Source organism: Hirundo rustica, chromosome 14 (genome assembly GCF_015227805.2).
Source record: "Hirundo rustica isolate bHirRus1 chromosome 14, bHirRus1.pri.v3, whole genome shotgun sequence".
NCBI classification, from domain to species: Eukaryota; Metazoa; Chordata; class Aves; order Passeriformes; family Hirundinidae; genus Hirundo; species Hirundo rustica.
Genome location: NC_053463.1, coordinates 29,091 through 50,303, shown reverse-complemented (window position 1 = coordinate 50,303; position 21,213 = coordinate 29,091). Strand labels below are relative to the sequence as shown.

Sequence of the window (21,213 nt, the reverse complement as noted above, 5' to 3'; positions counted from 1 at the left end):
GCTTTTTATTTATCTCTGCCTTTATGTAGTCTAATAGGAAAATGGTAATATAAGTTTCAAGAGCTGGATATCAGAAAATACAGGTGTTTCCTCCAGGAAGGTGTCTTCTAAGAGAACAGCCTTTCAATCACAAAGCAAAACCAGTAAAGAAATGTTCTCAGAACAATTTCCAGTTCTAGAGCCTTAGCTCTTGCCAATCTAATTTTTGGCTATAACCTTGCACTTTTTCTGTTTTCCTTCTTTCAGCTTTTGATACTCTGTCACTACAGTCTGCACCTTTGTGTTTCAGGGAGGGTTCCCACTGTGCTCTTCCACTTCATCTTTATTCCTATGACCCATATTTAGTCTGCTAAACTTTTCCAGAGGGAATCCTCTATTCTTGAGCCCTGATAAATTGCTATTCCTTTTTTATCATAGCAGCTTCTGCCTGAACCTCAGCTCCAGCAGGATCTTTAGATCTGACCTGGCATTTTTCTTAATGTAGTTTTGCTTAAGCTTTGCTTAAGCTGCTCTACTCGAGCAACAGCTTATTTGATTTCCATGCTTTATTGTTTAGCCATAGCAGATGGATAGATACTTGGTGATAGATACTTGGTGACCTAGTTGGACTATTTGTGGAACACAAGTTTATCATGAGTTTTTTCAGCAGTAGCATATCTGCAAAAAAACCCATGCAGCCTTAATTTGAAAACAATTGATGAATTGCTTTCCTAGATCGGTCGTAAGGTCTTAATTACACAGCATTATACAATATTACTAATAACTTAATAAAAAGAATACTACTAATAAATATTTTTATTTTAACTTAAACCTGCCCATTTTTGTTCCAAAAATAGCCCTTAAACTACCAGTAGTTTCTCCTTGTGGAAAGCTAAATTAGTTAATGAATCTTTCATTTTCATTTATGATATTGAAAAAAATTGATCTTACTATTGCTCAATGTAAATTGCTAGCTTAAAATACCTTTTCTGAAGTTGCTCTAAAGCTCAACATGCTGCTTAACCGTGAGCTGCCACTTGCATTTACAGCACCACCTTCTGTACTGATGTTGAGATTGTTGTTCTTACCACCATTTGTGTTTTATGCACTGTAAATTTCCATACTGTCCCTTGGCACATTAAATAGCTTAAAACACTAAGGGACATCTTATTTAGGTGTCACTTAGCCACGCTGCAGTTATTTAGCATTTTCACACTATCATATGTGTTACTCAACAGATCCCTGCATTTTCCCTCTTCTTTTTGCATCTTCCACTCACAGGAGCACAAACACATTACTCAAGTAACAGATCTGTTGCTGTGCTGGTCATCAATAGGAAACGGATGCATTTTAAAATGTAGTTATTTTGTTGAAGGTTTTGGGTGTTGGTATTATTTGGACGTGTGAAAGCACAGTCCTTCTATCCTATTAGTAGGTCAGTTATGCCAGTGTAAATTGTGCAGTCCCGTATGCAGTCATTTTGTGGCCATTCATATCCAAAAGCAGACTGTGACAAAATGTTCTTTGTCACTGTCTGTAGGGACATTAGCGTTTTCATCTCTTGCAAGTAATGGGAAGTTGTCAATGTTTTGTATTTGTCATCACTGCTCATTATACTGAATTTCATGCATTCATGAGAAAATTCTTCCCAAACAGCTCTTTGTTTTATTCTGACTCTTCCCTTGGTCTCATTCTTTTGCATAAAGGCTCTTTAGCAACTATCAGCAACTAATGAGACTTTGCTGTAGTGCCTTCCTTCGTGGTTTTTTGACTGGTTTGTTGTTTGTTTGGGGAGTTTTGTTTGGGGTTTTTTTGGGTGTCTTTTTGTTGTTGTTGGGGGTTTTTTTTAGTTAGCTGAAGAACCATAGTAGATTTCTAGTGATTCCCCTCCACCCACCCCCCCACCCCCCCCGTTAAAAAACAACTTATGTTGTAATGGTTATCTCAGTGTGATCGAGAGATTTGTGTATGGGGCCTAATCAATCCTTGACTGTAATACACATACAGACTCACAGGGATCCAGTAATGAACTCTGGCGTTGACTGAGTAGGAAGATTCTTTTAACAGTATTCCTTGGTAAGCTGTTAAAACACAACAGTTCTCAGTACTCCATTTCCTACCCTGCACTAAGGATATTCATTCCCACACACACTGTTCAGCCTTGTTTGTGTAATTAACAAAGTAATCCTTGACCTCTCAGCTTTCGAGGAAAAGTATCTGGCAACACTGAAATTACCTGGAAACTACAAGTAATAGAGCCTTTATTCTTCTGTTTTGATAACGCAAACGGCAGTATCGGCTAGTTGAGTTTTGTTTTGCATCCGGTTTTGGGTGAAACTCGGAGCCGTGGATCTCTGAAGCACTTTTACCCTTAACTACCCTGTTTGCAGCATGTAATAGCTACTGTCTTGATTTCACTGGAGGAGGCAACTGGAGGGAAGATGGCTTCTTTTGTGGTCTCTATTACTCTGTCTTCCCAAGTGCCCGTCATCTCAGTTCAACGCTCTCCTGTAATTTTCCTCACTTTGCGCATGTTGCTTCTCTGTCGTCGTTCCAGCAACGGCACTCGTCTACCTCGCTGCTGCCGTTCCGCAGGTGGGGCTCCATTCCCGGGTTCCCGCCGCACCTCCCGACCGAATGTCAGCGGGGCTTTCCCCCAGCGGGGGGCGGACAGCGCGACTCGCCCGGGTTCCGCAGCGGGGCGGGATGCTCGGCGCCCTGCGGCCTCTTCCTCGGTCGCGTCGGCTCCTCCCATGCGCGTACAAGGGGCGGAGCTGCGCTTGGTGCAGGAACCTGCTCGTTAAGAGCCGCCTCCCTCCGCTGCTTAGCCCTGAGCCGCGCCCGGTGCCGCCATGGTCTCCTGGATAATCTCCCGCCTCGTGGTGTGAGTGTGTGCGGCCGGGGCGCGGGGCCCATCCCAGGTGGTCCCTGGAGGCCGCGGCCCAGAGCAGGGCTCTGGCGGTGGCGTCGGCGTCGGTGCTTCCCCGCGGGACGCCGCCTCCCGGGAAAGGGCGGCTGAGGGCGGGAGCCCTCGCGGGTGGCTGCGGTCGCAGACGGGCGGGTCCGCGCGGGCTGCTGCGGCCCGCGGGCGGTGCCGCGGTGAGGGCGGCTGAGCCCCGCCCGGAGACCGGCATCACGCCGGCACCGGCATCCCGGGGGGAGTGCCCGCCCTTGCTAGCGGGGGCGGTGCGGGCCGCCGCGAGGCGCTGAGGGGTCTGTTCTTCTCGTAGGCTGATCTTCGGCACCCTCTACCCCGCGTACTCCTCCTACAAGGCCGTGAAGACGAAAAACGTAAAGGAATATGTGAGTACGGGCTCGCCGTGCCGGCGCAGCGCCCGCCTCGTCCTTCGCGGCCGCTTCGCAAGTCCCCGGCCTGTCCCCGGGACGATGGCACTCCGGCTCCGCAGGGGCTCGGGTCAGCCAGGCCGCCCGAGCAGCAGCTCCAGTCGTCTCTGGAAAAGCTGCCAAGGATGGGTGCTTACTGAAATGGGAGGTTTCAAACCGTAAACGTGGGCTGTTTTTTCTCAGAAGATGCTGAGTTAGGAAGGGAAAGCGGGGGAAACAGTGCAGTCTGGAAGCATGTGCAAGTCCAGGACAAGTTCTTTCTTGTAACTTTTTCTTGCTTTGTGTCCTCTACTGCCTTTTCAGTACTACTTTTGTTTTCTTCCGAAGGCATGAATAATGCTGCTTGGTCTGTGGCTTCTTTGCTTGTGATCAGTGTTTTGTATTGGTCAAAACTTCATTCTCTTTCCCTCCTGGAACCGTTTCCCTCTGTCTACATCGTAGCTACAATTTAAACCATATTTAAAACCTCAGATGGGGTTTTTTTTGTGATGTGATGTGTCACCTTCTTACAGAAGGGATGTTTTAAGTGGATCAGTTGAAACAAGACTTGTGATGTGGGAAAGTACGGCATTAATTTTTGGGTTTTCTTTAGTGATTCAATGGTATAGGTTTCCTGAAGTAGAAAGTCTGGATTGCTACAGCAGAAAATATAATCTTGGTTTTAGTTTCAGTGAAAATGCTGTAGTGGTTCAAGAAAATGTGTTTGAACTGCTAAAGCTTACATATTATTTTTCCTTGAGAGGACTGCATCAGAAATAAGCGGTTAAATGTTGGACTGCCATCTGTCTAATTCACTTATGTTTGAAGCGCTTCTTCCTTCTCAACACAAGTGGAAAGATGGGGGGGGGAAACATAGCAGAAGGGGCAATATCTGTTCAAACAGTTCTTCATGTGAAAAGTCAGCAGAAGACAAATGCTGTACTGCCCATTTTCAAATCCAGCTGTTTTATGTACTACTGCTTGCTCATAGTGCTTAAGAACCAACATTGGTTAGGGTTTAGTGGTGGAGAAAGGTCGCACAGGTGTATCTGTGCCGCAGTGGTGTATTGAAGCTTGAGCTGACACAGACCAAGCTACTGTAAACAGTCCGTCAGTGACATCAGAGTACAGTGTAAATTTACTCTTCTCTACCGCCATGATAAAAATTCAGGATAAATCCTTGAGCAGTTGTGGCAAACTGCTTCTAGTAGCTCAGATTCTCCTAAAAGCTATTTCTTTCCTTTTACATGTTGTCTTCGGCATTGGTCAAGTCTACATTCCAACTATGCTTTTGTGTTTGCTGAATTCATTTAAGTTCTTGGTGCAAGTTGGGGAGATATGAGATATATAGATATGAGCCATTACCTGAAGCTGGTGATCATCAGGCCAAGCAGCAAAGACTTGACTCCTTTTAGTGGATTGAAATAAAAATGCAGCCTCATTTAACCCTCTGTTTTGGCAGGTGTTTCTAATCTGTCATAAGCAAAAAAAAAAAAAAAAAAAAAAAAAAAAAGGGACTTCTTCCCATCTGCTTTCTGCTCTTTTAGTTTTTGGTCATCTGCAGGGACTTGTTGAACAAGAAGTTGGATCCTTGTAGTTTGTTTAGGAGCTATACTTCTTTTTTGCTTTCGAGCGTAGGGTGAAGGGTGACAGGAGACAGAGGCAAGATACCTGTGTCCAGTATCGAAGATGTGAACATGAAGTTTATTTAAACAGTAACAAAACAATGTCTTCTGTTCTCAGTTCATACTCCCAAGGACTCTGTTAGCAGAGTGAAAAATGAGCACTAAGCTTACACTCAGGCTGCCAACAGTAACCCCTTTTGAGTGACATCTGCTAATATCTGTAAATGCAATAGTTTTCGCTAAGAACAAGCAGACACTTTAGGTTCATTGCTTTGTATTTAATCCCATTTAGAGACAAAATGTCAGCTAGAGATTGATCACGATCCTTTTTTGAATTCTTTAATCAAATCCTACCTAATCTCTTGGATAGAAAAGTATCTTCTGCACAGTTTGTCATCTTACTATTCGCAACCTTTTCCAGATGTTTCATGAAGATGAGCAGCACAGATCTCAACACTGATTCCTGTGGGATTCCACTGGTAACTTTCCTCATTGTGAAAAGTGGCCATTTACTTTTATCCTTTGTTTCCTTTTTTTAACCAACTGTTAATCCTCAGTAGTCCCTTCATTTTTATCCTTGATGATTTTGTTTCTTTAAGTGTTTGTATAGACCTGTTATAAACTATTTAGAAACTTCATATACCCTTGCCCTGTAAGGAAAGCACTATAGCTGGCACAGGCTTATGAAAACCTAAGAGTTCTGCTACACTTGTGAACTTTTTTTTTTTCCCCGAAAAAAGAAACAAACCATAATCTTCATTTTGTTACGTAATATGTAGGTATTTGCTAATTGCTTTTATTACTGTTATTGCCTTAATTTTGCCTAATGCTGAAGTAAGATTTACTGGTGCATAGGTTTTCTGAAGTCTCTCACCCTTTTAGATCCCTTTTTGCAAACTTAGATTTATCATTATTCGCATGCTTCTTCATACAAGAGCTGATTCATGTTGCTGCACTGAGGACTTAACTACTTGTTTCAAAAAGTTGCTTTACATCAGCTGAATGACACCTGCTCTTGTCCAAACTGATGATACAAGGGAAAAAAAAAAAGGGCAGGAGAGAGCCGTACAATACAATTTTTGCCGTTTTCTGTTCAGAAAAAGAAAGTTTACCATAAAGTGGAAATAATTTGGATTACTAACCACTACCTTCTAAATCAATCACTCTGTTAGAGCAGCTGGAGGCAGATTCATTTTCTTTCATGAGAAACTTGTGGAGGGTCTTTCAAGACCAAATCACCACATTTTCCAACACATTTAAGTTTGGGAAAATACCTGCTTTTATAGTATTTGCTGTAGCAAGGATTGTCAACATGTCTTTATTAAATGAACATAATTGTTCCTGTGATTTTAATGTATGGATCTAATATGTGGCATTTCCCTGTTTCAGTTTAGTTATTTTTTCCCATTCTTGATTACACTAGGAGTGTTAAATTGCTTTTAATTAAGGGGTCCTCTTCATTTCTCTGCTACTTATGCTCCTTTTTAATTCTCAACAGGATAGAAAACTTGCAATTGCCCTTATAATTCAGCTGACTCACTTGAGGAATAGTTGGCTTGTAGCTGAGAAACCAATTACTGAACCAGTAGTGTGTGCATCTGTGTTTGTTAGGGGGGAGTTATTTTGTGCTTTGAAAGAAATACTGCCCCAGATAAGGGTGTGCAGAAGTAGAGAGATAGATGATAGGCATCCAAATGTGTCATAATGGTACGGACATATACTCTAAACCTTGAACAAGAAGATTAGGTTGATGTGGCATGTTCTTTGCTTTTTTTACCTCTCTCAAGGAGCCTTTATTTAAAAAGAAAAATTAATTGATTATGTAATTTCTGGGAGTAATGATTAAGGCAAGGAATGCTTTTTAGTGACTTAGAGCAGAATAATGTTTCTTGGTTGTTGTTTTTTCTTTTTTTTTTTCCTAAGGAAAAACTTAACATCAGGAAAATACAGGGCTGCAGCTGAAACTTAAACTTTTACATATGTGCATGTATATATATTTTTTACAGTATTCATGGTATGTGGAAGAGTATAACTTCTTAAAGTAAACAGATAAATCCTTTTGGATAGGCCATTTGGGACATTAACACTGTTGCACCATAATGTTGCTCCAGGGCATGCATTCATCAATGTATCTGTATGTGTTTATCTATTTAGAGCTCAGTAAAATCCTACACGTTTTCTCAGACTAAAATGTACCATTTCTTATATGTCCTGCTCCATTACAGATTATATGTGCCTTCTTTTTGAATCCATCTTAATTTGTGGAGAGGAGTCATTTATACTGGAGAGACATCTCACTTTTTTTCTGGGTTCTGATGTATGTTCATTGAGTGACTGCTCTTTTGCAGGTGAAGTGGATGATGTACTGGATTGTGTTTGCGTTTTTCACCACTGCAGAAACACTCACAGACATTGTTCTTTCTTGGTGAGTTCCCTTGGTGGCACGTTGCGGGTTTTTTTGTTATTGCTGTGTCTTTGTTTTGGATTTTTGCCTGTTTTTTAAGCAGAGAGGAGAAGTGTTAGAATGCTAAGAATAAACTGTGTCTCCTTTAGGAGTTTTTTATCCCTGTGCCGTCAGCAGGTTTCTAGATACTGTGGGTAGTAGCTGCCATCTTAGCTGTTTCAACTCCTTTGCTTGCAAAGTTAGGGAAAATGCACAGTATCTGTAAAAGGATCTTCATCCATTCATAACATTAAATATTTTTGAGAAACTGTTAATATGAACTGGTACAGTTTGAAAAATTATAGTCTAAAAGACACCTTAAAGAAGTGGTAGAAGGAGGGTCCTATTTTGCTTTGACAGCCTTTTATTTGGAAGAGCAGATCACATGCATGTCTGTGCTATGAGTGTTAAACTTCACTTCCACTAGGGAGGGTGGGACAGACTGAATAGAAGGAAGCAGATTCTTACTTCTTTCAGTGCTCTGTGTCACGCTTGGCAATATGGAGGCCTCCAAAACTAGCAATTCATTGTTACAGGGCTTCAGCTGAACCTTTGAAACAGGGTATCTTCAGTTTCCTCATTGCTTTAGTGTTTGAGCTTTGCATACATCTCTGAAACAATGTTAGTCAAGAGCTTCATCTTCTAAAGAATCATGAATTACTACACATGCCCTAGAAAAGTGGTCAGCATCTTTGTTTCTACCTGCATAAGATCTGAAAAGCAGACAAAGATCAAAAAAGTACAAGAACTTTAGCTTGTTCACATAAAGGACTTCTGAAAACAGAAGTTTCGTCCTACTAATTGCGTCGTAGAGAATTTGCATTCACTTGTTTCAATCTCTGCTATTGTATCTTCCCAGACTTTTATTGGGTAACCATTAGAGATGACAGGCTTGGGCTCTGCCTGCCTGCTCTTTTTCATTTACACTGGCCCTGCTTTTTGTCTTATCTGAGGAGTACCTGTTAGAAGTTTCATAAACAGCCATCAGCTTTAGCAGGAATGTGATATTATTAAGATACATGGTTGAAAATTTTGGAAATTGAGAAGAGAAACTAATGTAATATTAACATCCACTAGATGCTCTCTGAAGAAACTTCAGAATGATGAGAGTAGCTATCAGATTGTAATTTGGTGTGTTTGCAGGGCTGAGAGATGCCCTGTTTATGGAGTTTTCATGGCTATGGATGAAAGACTAAATGATACTCGAAGAAGGTATGTCCTAGGATTCTAAAAAGGGTTCTGCTTTTCTGACTTGAATAATTGATACACTTGTTTCTGAGTCTTTACCTCACCTACACTCTTTCTGCTTGTGCTGCTCTCTACTAGTTATCTCTGTCTCTGTGCTGATCTTGATTCCAGTCCTCCATCTTTTTCTCTCTCTCTTTTTTTTTTTTTTTTTTTTTTTTTTTTTTTTTTTTTTTTTTTTCCCATTCCTCTTTCTCTCAGGTTTCCCTTTTATTTCGAGCTGAAAATCGCATTTGTGATTTGGCTGCTCTCCCCTTACACCAAGGGCTCCAGTGTCCTCTACAGGAAGTTTGTGCACCCAACGCTCTCCAATAAGGAGAAGGTACTTGCTTGTTGTTGGACGATATTGACCTGACTGGGAACTGACTGACTTCTATTTCAACTGAAATCAGTGAATCTTGCTTGCGCTGACCTTAGTGAATGTAGAATGATTCTGTGTCTGACAGTAATGTCATACTGCAGCTTACAGAAGATTGCAGTGTAGCCAACAGTTTGCCTAATGCTTAGAAAGTTTGTTTGGCTAACCCGGTGTCAGGAGCCCTTACAGTCACCATCAGTAGTTAAGCCTTTTGAATCATGATAGGAGCAGCATGTTCTGTAACTGGTCTGTTTTTTCACATTGTTGGTATAAGCAACTGCTTTATTTCAGTTGTTATAATTTGGAAATAGCATGCTGTAATTTAAAGTCGCATTTACACACTTTCTGTAATTAGTAGAGAAACTCGAGTTATATGATCAATGATACCTGATGCTAGTAGCCTGAAAAACGTGTCCAGATGAGCTTTGTATTTTTAAGGGTGATGATGGGGAAACTTGGATCATGTTTGTAACGAGGAGCTAAATGCCATGTTCCATGTTGCATTCCTAGGAAATCGATGAATACATTACTCAGGCTTGTGACAAGAGCTATGAAACCATGATGCGAGTTGGCAAGAGAGGGTTAAACCTTGCTGCCAATGCAGCAGTTACTGCAGCTGCGAAGGTAATGCAATGCCTTTTGTAACAACCAGGAGTTCTCCAGCAGTTTATTTTTGTGTACCAGCAGTTAGGTGCTGTGGGTCTATTAGAGATACTAGTACTTGTTGGGCACTAACCTACTTTTCCTTCCTTCCAGTTTGCCCTGCAGTTAATCCCATCCTTTGACTCAGAAAAAGTAGAGGGGTAGTGGGGTGGATTTTGCTTTAACCTCTTGCTTGTTGTTCTTGGGAGCATACATGTTCCCTTCTCTATTTTCTTCAGAGTAATGGGGAATAGGGCAATTTTGTTCCTCATCTGGATGAATCATCCCATGTGAGATGATCTTGGTGAGATGCCTTTCACCCTAATTTTATATCCTCTTAGGGACAGGGAGTTTTGTCTGAGAAGCTTCGAAGTTTCAGCATGCAGGATCTCACTCTGATCCGAGATGAAGACACTGTGCATATGCGAAGCCATGATCCACAACTGCGCCCCTCTGGTGCGGGTCTTCTGGAAACTATTGAAGACTCAGGTACAGAGTGCCTGCTGGGCCATTGTATGAGACCTCAGATGGCGAGCCAGGAGAGCTTCCTTGAGCCTTGGGTCTCAGAAAGGAGTACAAGATAGTAGATTATCTGGGAAAAGTTGATATGTCTTCCCTAGAGCCTTCTCATTTAATATGTATCTCTATACTTATCCCATTATCAGTATTCAGTATGGTTGACATCTCTCTGTCATGTGTTCCTTGACGACGGGCCATTTTAAGCCTCATGAGATTCTTTAAAAGTTTGTTAAAAGTTTTTAAGTTTCTTAGAACTTCTGCTCTTGTTCCTTAGCTTCCTGTTACTCCTCAGGAGAGGAGAGCAGTGTGGCACATCGGTCTAATGGAACCCCACCAGATACTAGAACAGACCCATCAGATGAAGATGCAGGAGACAAACTTCCTAAACGTACCCAGAGTCTCAAAACTCCTAAAAAGGTGATGAAAGCTGAGGTGAGTTGGTGTATAGATAGTTTCCAGCACTGACATTCATTTATAAGCTTGGTTGGAAGGCTCTAGCTTTATAGTCTCAGCATTTAGAAGCCATATATATAAATTTTGTTAGGCTGTCTTTGCTAGTTGAGTCCTACATCAGAGGACTTGCCATCTACTTGCTATACTTGCCTCTAGCTTTTGCATTTTTATCATGCCTGTAAGCCTCTGTCAAAAGCCAGAACCCAGCTTTTCTTTCATTTGGGTTTTGTGTTGAGGGGTGGAGCATTAGATGTTTTTAATGTGTTTTGTTGATAATATCCTCTCTCCTGTCTCCTACAGTCTGAATATATAATAGAGACATTTCTCCCTGGGACAGCCACTTTTTCTTTCATCTAAATGCAGCAGTTGTGTACCCTCTTAGGCCTCCCTTGACTTTTACACATTAGGTAGGGGGAATTACATCACTCCCCACCTACCCCATTCCTGGAGCTTTTTCTTGAAGTTTGAGTAACTAGTGATTCTTATCAAGAAGTTGTCTTCTTATGTTCATGTGATAATCCAAGGTATTTACTGCTATTCAGATGGGATATGAGGTGCCTGATTTCTTATTATTAAAATAAACCATACACAAAAGTAAATGCAGTTGTGTCCAAGAATCATTTAACCTTAGCAATCTTTTTTTTCAGGTGTGTTTTGTAGAAAATGCTTTTTAGGGTGCTGCTTTCCAGATTTTGACTCTTCCTTGAGTGTTTCTTATGGCTTGATTTGTACATGATAAAATGCTTCTCCCTTTTTATGAAGTCGGGGTCTTATTTGCCTATTTTACCCTCACCTGGATTTCTAATGTTATTATTTTTATCTAAGATAAAGAATGCTATATAACTGACTCACACTGTCAAGGTATTCAGGCCAAATATTAAATAGTTTGAAGGAAAGTAATTGCTTAGAGTATGATTTTAAGTTGTACTGTTAATCTGATTTTACAGTGTATGGGAAACCTTAGCATGTGCTTAAGTGCTACTTGTAATAGAATCACAGAATAATTGAAGTTGAAGAGGATCTCTGAATTCATCTGCTTCAAATCCACTGCTCTTGTGGAGCCAGTTTGCAGGACCAGGTGGCTTTTGATTTTCTCCAAGGATGGATTTGATGGATTTGTTGAGTGATTTGTTGAATGAAAAAAAAGGAATGGTTAAATAGCGTTTTGAGACAAAAGATGACATGAATAGGGTCATGTTGTAGTTGTTTTGTCCTATTTTCACTCTGCATTCTTGCATCTTCCTATTAGACATTTAGATGTTAAAATCAACTAGCCTAAGATGCCTCTTTTTCTTTCTCCTCAGCTTCCAGTGAGAAGTGTAAAAGCCCGCCCTAAGAAGAAAGCTGCCGCCTCTCTTGCTTCTGGCGAGTCATCCTAAGGCAACCTCCCCCCCCATCTGTCTCTGTCCTGGGATTTGCCTTTTGCTTTTATGGAGAAACTCTCCAAAGGAAGGGAGCTGAGATTCTTGTACATAACAGATACTGCTTTACAGAGCTCATTCCAAGGCAAGGGGGAGGCTGGGATTCAGAATGCAGAGTAGAGGATACAAATCCGCAGGAATTTTTTCCTTTTCTTCTCTCTGTTGGAGGGAATGCTGATCTATCTGTACATAGCCAGGTGCTTTGGAATTCCCTGTATAACTCTAGTTGAGAATTTTTGCTGGAAAAACTGACTAGGGTTAGAGACATCCGTTGCACAGAAGCTGGAAAAATACTAAACACTGGAATTCCACAGTGTGGGTGGCTCTCTAAAACATCTTATCTTGCTCTGGGTATTCTCCTGCAGCTGTGTGTTGTTAAGAAGTGCCCATCATGAATTTGTATTCCTTAAGAATGGACCATACCTGAAATGCCCATAGCCTTGGAGAAAGTGATGTATGCTGAGTGCTTTTGAACTTAAAAACTGGCTCATGGAAGGTACATGCTAGATTCCCATTACTCATACTGGAATATGAAGAGTTTGGTTTTTATTTTTTTCCTGGAAGGTGAAGGGAGATAACTGGAAAAACTAATAAAGGAAATGTGCTATTGAATGCACATTATATGATGGAGTAGGTAAGAGATACTGTTGAGAAGGAAGGTTTGGCATCTCTAAAGTTTTGGCTTTTTTGAAGTTGCTTGAAATTTATTTCAGGTTCTAATGCTCACTGACTTATGAGAGCATCAGAATGAGGTGAGTCCATGCAGTTCCATGGCAAGCATACTCGCTTTGCCGTTTAGTGGTTGAACTCATGTCATTGTGTTGCTTGTTACTTCAGACAAATCCTTTTATTCTAGCAGATGACTGGGGAAAATCTGACTCAAAATAGTCTGCGGGCATACTTGAGAATTTCAGAAGCCCTACCCTCTCAGCTTTAGGAGAGCCAATCCTCAGGACATGATAACTGAAACAGGTGGTATGCTAACAGTTGAGTTCCGCAGACTTCAGGATTTCATTTATGGGGAATAAAAAACAGGGACTAGGGCACAATACTGTGATTAGTCAGTCCTCTTGCTTTATCCTGCTGCAGCCCTTACACAGTTTTTCTGTCTGACATGTACCATGTTTATTAGTGTCCTGAGACTTGAGCAATACTTAACACTTGGGTCAGAAAACTACAAGGAATGTAGAATATGTATTGTGGGAGTGAAATCACAGTGCTGCAGAGAAAATTTGCATCATGCCAAGCCATGCTAATCTCTTGGATGTTGTTAAGGGGAGAACCCCTGTACACATGCTGAGTCAATGAAAATTTATGAGATTTATGAGTACAGTTCTTGTTATCAAGATCCATAATGAAGCTGCACCATTATAGACATGGGTGTCTGAATGATTACTCGGTGGTCTTAATTTTCACTGAAATTAGTTATCAAAGGAACCTGCCTCCTACATGCAAGTTGGTGTTTGTGTGCCATACTTTTGCTGTCAAATTTCTGAAATTACATTGAATTCTTCACAGAGCCCAGTATTTTGCTGTTGACAAGGTATAGAAGCACTTCTGCAACTAATGCTCCACAAGTATTTCTGTCCTAGAGAACAGCCTTTCAAAAGTTTATAAAGTTGAAGATTAAGACTGAATTTTTTTCTTGTTTCCCATTGTCTTGGTGACACATTGTTTGCTGTTGAATTGACTAGTTATTTCAGGAAACCAATTAAGTTGGGTTTACTATTTTTTGTAGCTTTTAAAAATTTAAGTCTTTATAGTCCATGTTAGAAACTTGCATCTTGTCAGAATTATTTGTCCTAAATTACCCACAAGGCCTTATGCAGAAGCCAGTAGAAAACCCTTGATTTGGTTCTGAAGTTTGGTTCTGAATTTCACAAAAAAACCCAATTATTTTGTTCTTTTTTAGTTTATTAGCAAACTTCATATTCGTGTCTTACTAGCACATGCAAATGCATGTCCTGAAGCAGGAATGCTTTCTTTTTCCAAAGGAAATTCCTCTGGACAACAGATAAAAACCTTTCATGGTTATAGGGAAGATCCAGGTGTGAGAAATTGCTGTGCTAGACTTTACTGAGCAAGAGAGAACCATCATTCTCTATATACCAAGTATGTCTGTGACCACATTTCTTGATTTTTTTTTTTTTTAACTTAAAATTTTGGATGGCAAATTATTCATGTAACTTATTGTAAGGAACTTGGTTTGGAAGCGAAGTCTCCCCTTGTGCTGATCTTCTCGCCCTTTCCTTGTGCATGCACTATGATAGTCGACGATTACTAAGTTTCCACAAATGACTTTCCAGAATCTTCTCTAGAATACATTTATTTGCAATGGCTTTTCTGCTTTGAAGCACAGGAAAAATTTCTGAAGATTCAGTTCTGATATTTGGATTTATCTTTGTCTTCCTGAGCTAGGTCCTGTGCTAAGTAGCTTTTACTTAGCATTGATGCTTGATGTCATTAGCCTGTGGGCAAGTTAATATGGGTCAGTTTTACTCTGACTTTTGTTTATATGGGGAAATTGGCTTTTTGGTTGCAAGAGTGAGTCTGTAGTAGAGTCAGGGACTATCTAGTGTGTGGTATGAAGCTGATGATGTCAAGCAGCAGAACTTACCCAGAGCAAGATCAGTGTCTTAGCATGGGTACTGTTTTGTTCTTCTAGTACAAATGTGACTGCTAGATTGTGCTTTGCTTGATCAGAGCTACTGCAGATCTACCACCACCCATGTGACCTCTTAGTGAGTTTCTAGATATAGTTCTGCATTGGATGGCACTGTCTTGCATAGAAATTCTCTTGTTAATGAGAACGCTGAATGTGCTGTTTTGATAAAATGCTTTTATCAGCTGCAGTTCAGTGTTTTCAGCAGGAAATGCTGGAATGTAGTTTCTCTTCAGTATCATCTGTGGGCTTCATTGTGCAATTAAGCGGATGGTTAAATCTTCACTTAGCAGTAGAACCTGTTGTGTTTGGTAAATGTTTAGATCCTTTTCCTAGTATGCCTGGCCACAGAGCGAAGTGCAGTAAGAGAAAATGATACTTGACAGTGGGAGCTGAAGAGGGTGGCATGTATGAGTCAAACTTCGTGTACCTAAAAGTTATCCTAAAATACCTGTATCGTGAGATACAAAGTTGAAGCCATGACTGCCTAACAGTGTTCTGCTGTTAGAAAAGAAAATAGTGAAACATGGTTTCCTGTCTGAGAAACTTAATGATTTGTTGCATAAAAGGGAAGAATGTTTTCTTGTTTGGCAGTTATCCTCCGCAGAGAGTAAGAAATATGAAAATATAGGGGAAACAACTGTCAGGTTTTAAACCTTTACGCTTTACCTAAACATCTTTATTACTTACTTTTTTTAAATTGAGTTTGTGATTCTCCGGCTTTACATTTCTGGGACTGATTTCTTTTAGACTAGAATAATTTCCTTGGTAGATAGAGCGTATATAGAGAGATGGGTGCTGGTGTTCTTAAAATTGCAAAGCTTGTTCTGGGGAAGTTTCACCTTCCCTCATTTTAGTGAATTGATTTCCATTCTTTGTGCTTTTGCAGTGGTGGGCTTTCTTTTATACATCCTTCTTGGGAGTACGACTCCCTCACAATATACTTCCTTGGAAACCAAGATTTCTAGAGAACCATAACTTTCCAGAAATGATTATTTATTCTGTGCCATCTTAATCAGCAGGAAATTTAGTGCCTTAGGAGAAAAGGAAGATATCTGTGGAGAACCCTGCTGGTTCTCTGATCTACGCATACATAGCATTGTATTAAGGAGGCTCACAAATTACCTGTGAAGTGTCATTGTATGCTTGAGAGCAGCTGTTGAATTGAGCTAATTTTTCCTTTCTGTCTTCCAAAGTTGCATATAGTGCTTAAAAGTGTGGATTTTTCCCTAAGAGAGAAATCTAGGGGGAAAAAAAAGATGTATTCTAATGGGGGCGCACTGTATTGTCACATTACTGCTTGCTGGGGAGATGCTAAATGACATCTCTATGTAACAGGTCTGTACCACAGCTTTTCCTGCTTTAGCCACTAGGAATTTGTAATGTGCTGTCTGGCGGAACCATCTTGTGGTGCTGCTTTGTGAGTTGTCTTGCAAAGTCAGATATGTGAAAAAACAGGAAAGTATTCTGAAGTTACATGAGCTTGTAGAACCATAGAGGTGTCAGACTTGGAAGGGGCCTCTGGGGGTCATCTGGTTCAGCCTTGCAATTCAGTCAGGGCCACCCACTGCCAGTTCCTGTGTGCTATTTCTGGTCTGGAATCTACTGAGTTTAATGTTTAAGAGCTGATAATATGTGCAGAACTGCATATGCTACATGGGAATGTGCTTTAGTGTTACTGAGAAGAAATGTTTCCTGGTCACTTTTCATCTGGAATTTGGCTCTGCTGTAAGACACTATAAACATAACTTGTTCTTACGTTCCTTATAGGTATTGTTAAAATGCGTAAAGGCCTCAAAAAAGATCCCAAGAGGTATGCAGAGTAAGTTGTGAAAATAGCTGGTTTTAACAGTAAATGGAGACAATAACTACATAGCAGCTAAGAGCCCGTCTAGTGAGATAGATAGAATTTGGCTTGAGCTACATACATTGAGATTCTTCAAACTTTCATCCCTTCAGAACAATAAAGTTTGACTTTTACCTCAGCAGGCAACTGATCTGCAGGGAGGACCAGACAAATATCAAGTGTCTCTCATCACTTTGTAGGTGTGTTATGCTGGAGAAGCACTAGCAGGAAGCTTCAGAGGATGTGTTAGCCCAGGGAATTCTGCCCTCTGTCCCCTGCCAAAGCCTGCATTTTTGGGTGAACCAAATGCTGGACTTAGCTATGCTCATATACACGGTTATTTGTAGAATCTCAAAATTCAGTGTCAGATTTTCCAGTGCTCTATTTCTAATGATAACAGGAATTAAAATAATACGAAGTGAAAAGAAACAGTTGGCAGTTGGTGGGGTTTTTCTGCAACTTTTCAGGTAAATTTAGGTCATTGCTATTTATATGACTAAAATCTTTGCCTAAAGCCCCTTGCAAGCTATTACTTTCTTTGCTTTCTTTCTGAGCTCCTATTCTTCTGTGAATTGGTAATGGGTTTTTATGTTTACTCTTACTAAGCCAGGGCTGGCTTCCATTTTACTGACTGGGGAAACCTGTAATACACTGTATTAAGGCAGTAATTTAGTCTCTTTTTTTGTTATTTAAACCTATGACCTAGATTAATACATGTAATTTGTACAACAAAGCCTAAGGCTGGATTCCCAGGTGGAAGTGAGCATCTGTTGCAAATAGGACAGTTTGACGTACTTCCCTTTTCTTGCAGTTGATTCTGGCTGAAATACGCTTACTGCAGACCCTTTGGACAAGAGCATTCTGTCAGCATTTAAGCAGATAATATTAGAAGTAGCATTTATGGGAATACTGCAAAAATAAGTGAACACTAAAGGAGCAAAAGCTCAAGTCTTCTGTAATATATAACTGAGATTACCTAAAACACAAAAATATTTCTGGCAGCAGTGGAAATACATTGCTATACTGACTTACAAAGGTAGGGAATTCAGTCATGGTCTTTGTAGCAGGTTTGGGAGGAAAGTCAGTCTGGATGCCAAGCATACAAAGTTTTACCAGGGAACTAAGTTTTTATCAAAATAGTGCTTAGTAACTTACCAAGAAGAAAGAAGTAAAAAAAATTGACTGTTAAACAGAGAGGAATTTTCCTGATCATCAAACCTAGTATTCAATATAAACCTTCTGTATTTGTGCCTCTGCCTTATTTGGGAAAGCGGTGAGTTAATGGACTCCTTATTTCTGGCTCCTCTGTTAGATTATTTCTCTAATTAATGTCAAATTAGAGATGCAGCATTTTAATGTCAAAGTCCCCGTTAGCACAGTGCTGATCTAAATGCAGTGCCACACAAGGAGGGTTGTGAATTACTTTTTGTCCACCAGAGGGTATAAGCATAACATAAAATCACTGAACCTGAGCGAGAAGAGACGTGTCTCATAACAATTCAATTATGACAGCTGAACAGCAATATTTCCTAGGTGTGAGTGAAGGCCCTCCTTGGGGGTGAGGGGAAAAACAATCTGGGGCTCTAATGGAGAAATGTGAAATAATACTGCTGTTAACCTCTGACTGAAAAGGCTATTTAAGCTTCCTGGGCGTTCTAATTGAGCTGCTATCCAGTGAGGCTTGCTGAGACAATAGTGTTACAGAATAACTGTCCTCACTGTTGTTGTTGTTGTACATTCAAACCATTTTCTAGCTGCAGGAGGGAGCTCTGAAAATGGCAATATTTGTGATTTCCTGCCCCACCCCCCCCGCCACCCCCGGCCCCAGCTTTGCAATTGCTGTGTGTTGTTTTACTTCATACTCTGAATTTTAATAGTATTTCCTGGTAAGGATGGGTATTTTCTTTCAGTTCGATCTATTCTCTGTGAAAAGAGAAGCAATTTTAATCTAAAAATACAGATGTATCTAATGTTATTATCATAATTTGCGACCATGGCAACAGAGAGTTAGCATTCTGAAGAACAGACAAATTGGTTTTTTGGTTGTTTGGTTTTTATGTTGTGTTGTTGGGGTTTTTAAGTCAATGACCTAATTAGCAGTGGATGCATTTCACAAAAAAACCCTGACTTTTTGTATTTGTTAACCATACAAGATCATATGGGTCCGAGGGATTTTGACATTCTTACATAGAAAAGCTGATGAACTGCAGGCTGAATGAGTAGATGGGGTGCAGTGGAGGAAAAAAACTGGCTTAATGGCCAGGCCCAAGGGGGCAGATCAGTGCCAGAAAGTCTAATCAGAGGCCAGCAGCTGGCAGCATACCTCAGGGTTAGTCCTGTTATCTTCATTAATGATGGGGAAGAATGTGCCCTCAGCAAGTGTCCTGGCAATGAAAAACTGAGAGGAGTGGCTGATATGCCAGAATGTTATGCAGGATGCAGCAAGAGGAACATAGGTTATTTTACTTTCACTCTCAAAATACATGGAAATCCTAGTAGGAATCCTTAATGCAACAGTATGAGATTCTTTCCAATGTTGAGAAAATCTTTTATTTGCAACAGCACAGATGGAGATTTGCAGGCTGAAGGAGGAGCCAGGATATACCAGGAGGTTTCTGCAGGAAAGAGAAATAGAATCTAGAGTAGTCCTGGGGGTTCTTCAATGTCAGACTTAGGGGAAATAAAGAAGAAGAATAAAATATATTTGATATGTTTCTATTTTTCCACCATATGATCAGAGTTGGGTAAACCAACACAGTGCTTTTGGGGGGTGCTAAATTTCAAGTACAAGTTATGGATTGCCGTGACATGCCCCATCCTAAGAGTGTGTACTGTGTTCTACAAAACATTTAGTAATGATTTAAAGAGTTACAAGAAATTAACTTATTATTGAGGGAGGTGGGGATGGGTTTTGTGGCTAAGCCTTGTATTTAGTGTGTTTATTTCTGCCAGTGTAGAGCTAACATAAAGGCTCTCTACTGTCAACAGTCAATGTCAGTTTTATAGGAAGTATGTGAATAGAAGTTTGGCCAAAGCCAAACCACAGATTTTTTCCAAGCTTTTCCTTTTTTCTAGGCTCTGTTGGGGAATCTAGCAACTGAAAGGAAATTATATCATTGCTGCTATGGCTTGCTTGTTTGGGGCAATGAATATACTGAATTAAACAGAAGTAAGCAGCATTTAATAGCTTAATTTTTGTAAAAGCCAGCTGTCATGACCATTCTGTATTTACCACAAGAAAACAGTAATTGGTGCATGGAGCCATTCTAGTGTGGAAAGGCTATTACTTCCAAAAAGGGAAAGCAGAGAAACGGCCAACCCAAACTGAATTGGTACAGCTAGTGCAGTCTCCTGTCTCTGATACTGCGCAGTCTGTTTGATGACCAGAGGTTATTTTGGAATGAAACATGCATTGGAAATGCCTCATCATGACACTGTCACCTTTTTACCCATGTGCTGAAGCACAATGGTGTTAAATGACTACGTTTTCCTGAGAGGGGCAGTTGTTTGAATTCTGTCACTAATTTTTTGTAGTCATTAAGTTAGGTCACTTGCTTCAGTATAATGACTTAAATATACAAAACCTAAGTCTCGTGTTGTGCTTGCTTTAATATCCATACTCTTCTTAGGTATCTTTTAACATTCTCTTTTTTGAAGAACCTCTTTTAAAGGGCCCATTGCTTATCTTCCGTTTCTATCCGAAGTGTAATACAAAAGGTTCTATCAATGCAGATGTGCTCTCATTCCACAGGGTGGCAACTCATCCTTATTTCTCTTCTCAATTATTTTGACATTTCCACTAGAAGTGGCTTTCCTGGCTGAGTTTCCTTCTGAGGCATCAGGGTCATAAACATGGAAAGACAGCCCCTCTGTTGGGGTTAAAGAGTATTTGGAAAAGCTCATTATACTGTGTCTATTCAGGCTGTATCAACTTGCTGAAGATTGCTGATGAGCCCAAAAAGGCATCATCTAAGGACTAAATTTTGAACACTTCTTGCTACTGCCTCATGTGGGTCTTTCTGGTAAGTGGTGCTCCCAGTCACAACTGATCACAAGTGTATGATGGCACCTCTAAAGAAAAAGTTGCTGTGATATGGTTTAATTATTGATGTGGGTGGGGGAGAAAGGTTCTGGAGGTTATTTATTCACTTTTTGTTTCCAGATTATTTTGACAGATAAATGTCTTGGATACTTTGAATTTAAATCTACATGTGTCATTTGAACAGGCTTATAGATTTATGAGTTGAAGGTATGGCTTTTTGTTCTTTGCTGGTGAGTTTACATGCCTTTCTCCCACCTCATGCCCCAGTTTCTTGCTACTGATGCCTGTGGATATTATTTTTCAAAATGCTGTTTTGTTATCTTCACAAATTGTGCTCCTAAATCATTTTAGTTTATCTTCATGTCTTATGTGTTTAATCTTCTGCCTTTCCCCCTCTCCACTGTTGACTGAATAAAGATAGGAAAATTAATACAGAGTCCTGCTATTTCTGCTATGTAAAAATAAGGCAAATTTGGGGAATCTGGTTTGTCATGGCATTGTTTCTTCACTTAAATGTCGCCTCTCAGGTTGTGTCTGCTTTCCAGCTGTTAACTGAGGACTTGGATTCCTATCACAAGTCTGTTTATTAGATGGTCTTTTTGTTCCTGTAGAATAAAATATTGTTGCTATTAAGCATCTGGGAGACCTACCTGA

General features: G+C 40.3%; 1 protein-coding gene across 4 annotated transcripts; it reads left to right on the top strand.

Annotated features, from left to right (window-relative positions):
* Positions 1 to 2,734: 2,734 nt before the first annotated feature.
* Positions 2,735 to 20,989, top strand: REEP2 (receptor accessory protein 2). 4 transcript variants are annotated; one of them, XM_040078138.1, is made up of 10 exons: positions 2,808 to 2,863; positions 3,210 to 3,282; positions 5,350 to 5,407; positions 7,277 to 7,353; positions 8,515 to 8,583; positions 8,818 to 8,938; positions 9,485 to 9,598; positions 9,958 to 10,105; positions 10,410 to 10,567; positions 11,893 to 20,989. In XM_040078138.1, the coding sequence occupies exons 3-10, from the start codon at positions 5,357 to 5,359 to the stop codon at positions 11,965 to 11,967; spliced, it is 813 nt and encodes a 270-aa protein (XP_039934072.1). In that variant the 5' UTR covers positions 2,808 to 2,863; positions 3,210 to 3,282; positions 5,350 to 5,356; the 3' UTR covers positions 11,968 to 20,989. The 4 variants fall into 4 exon arrangements, with proteins under 4 accessions (XP_039934073.1, XP_039934071.1, XP_039934072.1 ...); XM_040078137.1 differs by lacking the exon at positions 5,350 to 5,407 and having other exon boundaries at positions 2,739 to 2,863; XM_040078140.1 differs by lacking the exon at positions 8,515 to 8,583.
* The last annotated feature ends 224 nt before the right edge of the window (positions 20,990 to 21,213 follow it).